This window comes from Mandrillus leucophaeus, unplaced genomic scaffold, assembly GCF_000951045.1.
Source record: "Mandrillus leucophaeus isolate KB7577 unplaced genomic scaffold, Mleu.le_1.0 Scaffold58, whole genome shotgun sequence".
NCBI classification, from domain to species: domain Eukaryota; kingdom Metazoa; phylum Chordata; class Mammalia; order Primates; family Cercopithecidae; genus Mandrillus; species Mandrillus leucophaeus.
In genome coordinates this window covers 1,322,118-1,326,400 of record NW_012106252.1, presented here as the reverse complement: position 1 = coordinate 1,326,400, position 4,283 = coordinate 1,322,118, and the positions used below count along the sequence as shown (strand labels likewise).

Here is a 4,283-nt window from a genome sequence, read left to right as displayed (position 1 = left end):
CTTGTCGCCCAGGCTGGAGTGCAATGGCAGAGCCAAGATCTTGCAACCTCCGCCTCCTGAGTTCAAGCGATTCTCCTGCCTCAGCCTCCCGAGTAGCTGAGATTACAGGTGCCCGCCACCATGCTCAGCTAATTTTTGTATTTTTAGTACAGATGGGGTTTCACTATCTCTTTTTTTTTTTCCTGAGATGGAGACACTCTTGTCATCTCAGCTGGAGTACAATGGCATGATCTTGGCTCACTGCAACCTCCACTCCCGGGTTCAGGCGATTTTCCTGCCTCAGCCTCCCGAGTAGCTGGGATTACCGGCACCTGCCACCATGCTTGGCTAATTTTTGTATTTTTAGTAGAGATGGGGTTTTGCCATCTCTGTTGGCCAGGCTAGTCTCAAACTCCTGACCTCAGGTGATCAGCCCACCTCAGTCTCCCTAAGTGCTGGGATTACAGGCGTGAGCCACCACACCTGGCTTCTTTTCCTTATTTTAAATCATTATTTTCTTCTATAGAATTAAGGCTGGATGTTCCCTTTTCTCAGGAGGTTGGGCCAAATGCAGTTGTCTGAACTTGTCAAGAACCTTCCAGGCTGGGCGCGGTGGCTCACACCTGTAATCTCAACACTTTGGGAGGCTGAGGTGGGAGGATCCCTTGAGCTCAGGAGTTTGAGAGCAGCCTGGGTAATATAGTGAGACCTCATCTCTGCTTATATAAAAATAAAATAAAATAAAAAAGGAATTTTCCAAATCTTCCCAAGAAAAGAAAACAGAGCTTAGAGAGAAGCACATGGGTGCAGAAACTTCCCTGAGAACAGAAAGAGGTTCAAATTCTCACAGCACCCAGTGCCAGCAAGGGGCTCAGGGGACAGGATCTCAGAGGAGAATGGCCTGCAGGGGCCCCCTGCAATTGGAACCATGCCTTTCAACAGTGAGCCTGTCAGCAAGCGACAGCAGGGACTTGAGACCAGAGGACCACCTCCCAAATGCCTCAGACTCCTTAGGACCTCTGTCTAACTCTGGAGGGTGGGAGGAAGGGATTCCTAAGTGTGACTAAGGTGGAGTTTGCCACCATCTGCTCAGGATGGGGCATGTCACATCCATGATTTCATTTGATTTTTCCAAATTTAAAAAAACGGAGATGGTTGCCGATCCCTTATATAGTGAATTAAAATTCATACTACACTTGTTTTTTTTTTTTTTTTTCTCAGACGGAGTCTCGCTCTGTCGCCCAGACTGGAGCCCAAGCTCCGCCTCCCGGGTTTACGCCATTCTCCTGCCCCAGCCTCCCGAGTAGCTGGGACTACAGGCACCCGCCACCTCGCCCGGCTAGTTTTTTTGTATTTTTTAGTAGAGACAGGGTTTCACCGTGTTAGCCAGGATGGTCTCGATCTCCTGACCTCGTGATCCGCCCGTCTCGGCCTCCCAAAGTGTTGGGATTACAGGCTTGAGCCACCGCACCCGGCCCATACTACACTTGTTATGCACACACACGTACAAGGAAATGTACAGACCAGGACACATACACAGCACAAAAGCTTCAGGCAGTTACAAATGCTCAGACAAGCAGAACAATTCACACTCATGCACACAAAGGGCACATGACCACAGGTAAACTCACAATCACCCAAACCACACAAAAACATATGCTTAGAGGGCAGATACACGCCAAACACACACTTAAAAGACACAAGGACACAACAAACCCTCAGATTACACAGGCAAATACCTTAATTACATAAAATTACCCACACACAAAGAGTTGTTTATAAACACACGCTGAACACCAACACACAAACTCACATCCACATATAACATACAAAGACCTACAGAAACTACAACAGAAAGGCACAGGTCAGTTACACACACACACACACGCGCGTCATCCACAGGAGTGCCTACAGAGAAGCTCAAGTGGAATGCACAGGCTACAGGCTCTTGCAGGCCCAGCAGCTATGATGGTGGGGGTGGGGAGAGGGCTGACACCATCTTGTTCCCCAGCCTAGGAGAGAGCGGGGCCCTCTCCTGGGGTCCCAAATAGGGGTACCTATTTGGGGAGCACCTATCCCCTCTGAGGGAGGTTGGAGAACAAGCTCCTGGTTAGACCCAGCTGCTGAGAGCTGGCCCCTGAACCCAACTTCCATGCCCACCCACAAGCTTGGGTGCATGCCCCCACCCGCCAGCCCAGCCCATACCGTGCTGAAGTTGGGGAAGAGACTGAGCGGGGCAGCGCCATTGAAGTGGAAGGCGAGCAAGTGCTTGAAGTCCAGCGGGGGCTGCAGAGGCCGGGTGGGCAGGGGCAGGGAGGCCAGCAGGGGGCTGGGGGCGCTGGAGGCCGGGCCTGCTGCAGGAGGAAGAAGGGCACGGTCTGAAATGGGCTCTCTCCTACCTCTGTAGCCAGAACAAGAGGCGGATGGGCTCCCTGGGTGTGGAGCTGGGCAGAAACCTGTATCTCTCTTCACAGAGTGGCACCAGCCAGACCCAGGGTGATTACAGCCCCCTTCCCTGTGCCCTTCCTTCCCACAGCTGGGGAAGCAGAGGCAGGGAGTCCACAGTTGGAGGCTCCCAGCCCAGAGGGATGACCCTCCCGCCCCTACTGAGGCAGCATACTGAACCCCAGGGCAGCCCAGCCAAGAGAGGGATAGAGGGGTCTGGGCAGGCCCCTGTCACACACCACCATGGAGACTGCATGATGTGCTGGGATTCCATTTTATTGCAAATTAAACTCAAACCCAGGGGTATTAGGGAGAGGCCAGCTCTGGCCCCTGTCACTGTCTAACTATCCTCCCTCCCTCCAGATCCCCAGGCTTTCACAGCCAGGGCTGACAGGAGGGAATGGGAAACCCATGGGCTCTGAAGGGATGTGTTCCCCAGCTCTGGTGAGGTCTAAACTGCTTCCCCCAGGAGGCAAATAAGCCAGCGTCCCTGGGTTGGGCCTTGAGGCCAGTCCTCGGAGGCGGCAGGTACAGCACTGGATTTGCAGTCTTTGGTCTTAAAGGTCTGAGGCAAGGGCAGGGGAGGGGTAGGAACTTGGAGAGCAACTGGACTTTGAGGAATAAAAAATTAGAAAAAATAAATAAATCCAGCCCATCTGGGGCATTTTTGGACCCTGTCATTGCAAAACCAAAAGTAGTCCTTTTAGATGTTTGTGTGGTAACACTATGAAAGATAGCATAGGTTTATTTCACATTTGTAGGTTTTATGTCTATATACACAGTTATACACAGAAAAGGCCTGAGGCAGCCCACTGGTGAGGAGGGGAGGAAGGGAAACACTGTCTCCCCGGAACCATTGGCCCTTGAACCACCAGCTTGGGTACAGAGAGGACACTGTGCTGTGTGTCAGAAACAAGCACGGTCATCTACTCCCCAGTCATAGCTGAAGAGAAGAGACACTGCCGGGAGTGGGACTAAGAAACAGCCAAGGGCAGGGCGCGGTGGCTCACGCCTGTAATCCTAGCATTTTGGGAGGCCGAGGCAGGTGGATTGCTTGAGGTGAGGAGTTCGAGACTAGCCTGGCCAACATGGTGGAACCCCGTCTCTACTAAAAATATAAAAATTAGCCCGGTGTGGTGGTGGGCGCCAGTAATCCCAGCTACTCGGGAGGCTGAGGCAGGAGAATTGCTTGAACCCAGGAGGCAGAGGTTGCAGTGAGCCGAGATTGTGCCAGTGCAGTCCAGCCTGGACGACAGAGCAAGACTCCATCTCAAAAAAAAAAAAAAGAAAGAAAGAAAAAGAAAGAAACAGCCAAGGACCAGTGTCCGTTCCCTCAGTCACTCAATTCCCAAGACCTAGTTTTCCTCCCCCAAGCCAAGAACTCCCATATTTCTGGGGGGAGCCCAAACTTGGGCCGAATCCAGAAGGAAAAAGGGTGAGCTACTCCTCATCTAACTGTGTAAAGGCCAGGAATGATTTAGGGTGCCCCAGATCCTAGCATCTCTGCCCACCCACCCAGGCCCCTCTTGAACCAGTCCCTTCCTCCACAGCCTACAGGGTGGGGTTGGTGGGAAGCTCCAGAAGGGTGGGTGGGTGGCCTCAGGCCCCTGGGAGGCCACAGTCAGCAGATCACCTTGGGTGCAGCATGGTCAAGTCTAGGTTGGCCCTAAGGGCCCCAGGCTGGCTGGGCCGAGAGAAGGAGGCCACCCTCAGGTGAGCTGCGACCCCAGGAAGCCCTCTCCCCACCCACTCTCTAAGAACTCCACAGCCAACCCAAAGTCAAACTCGTGCAGCGGGGGCCCATCCACTGCGATCTTCACCACGTGGCCCCCCCGGCCTTCCCCGACCCCGCTCTGCCC

General features: G+C 53.2%; 2 protein-coding genes across 2 annotated transcripts in view; both read right to left on the bottom strand.

Moving 5' to 3' along the window:
* Window positions 1-4,283, bottom strand: part of LOC105552965 (zinc finger protein 385C) — a 43,066-nt gene that overhangs the window by 18,038 nt on the left and 20,745 nt on the right. The window contains exon 2 of the mRNA XM_011998827.1: window positions 2,185-2,330. The gene's annotated coding sequence lies outside the window, so the exon portion shown is untranslated. The remainder of the gene's footprint in view (window positions 1-2,184; window positions 2,331-4,283) is intronic.
* The window catches only part of LOC105553082, a 5,769-nt gene continuing 3,537 nt past the window's right edge, over window positions 2,052-4,283 (bottom strand). Inside the window, exons 3-5 of the mRNA XM_011999029.1 lie at window positions 4,175-4,277; window positions 2,185-2,333; window positions 2,052-2,060 (exon numbers count right to left, since the gene is read on the bottom strand). Coding sequence (XP_011854419.1) covers window positions 2,052-2,060; window positions 2,185-2,333; window positions 4,175-4,277 — 261 coding nt within the window. The remainder of the gene's footprint in view (window positions 2,061-2,184; window positions 2,334-4,174; window positions 4,278-4,283) is intronic.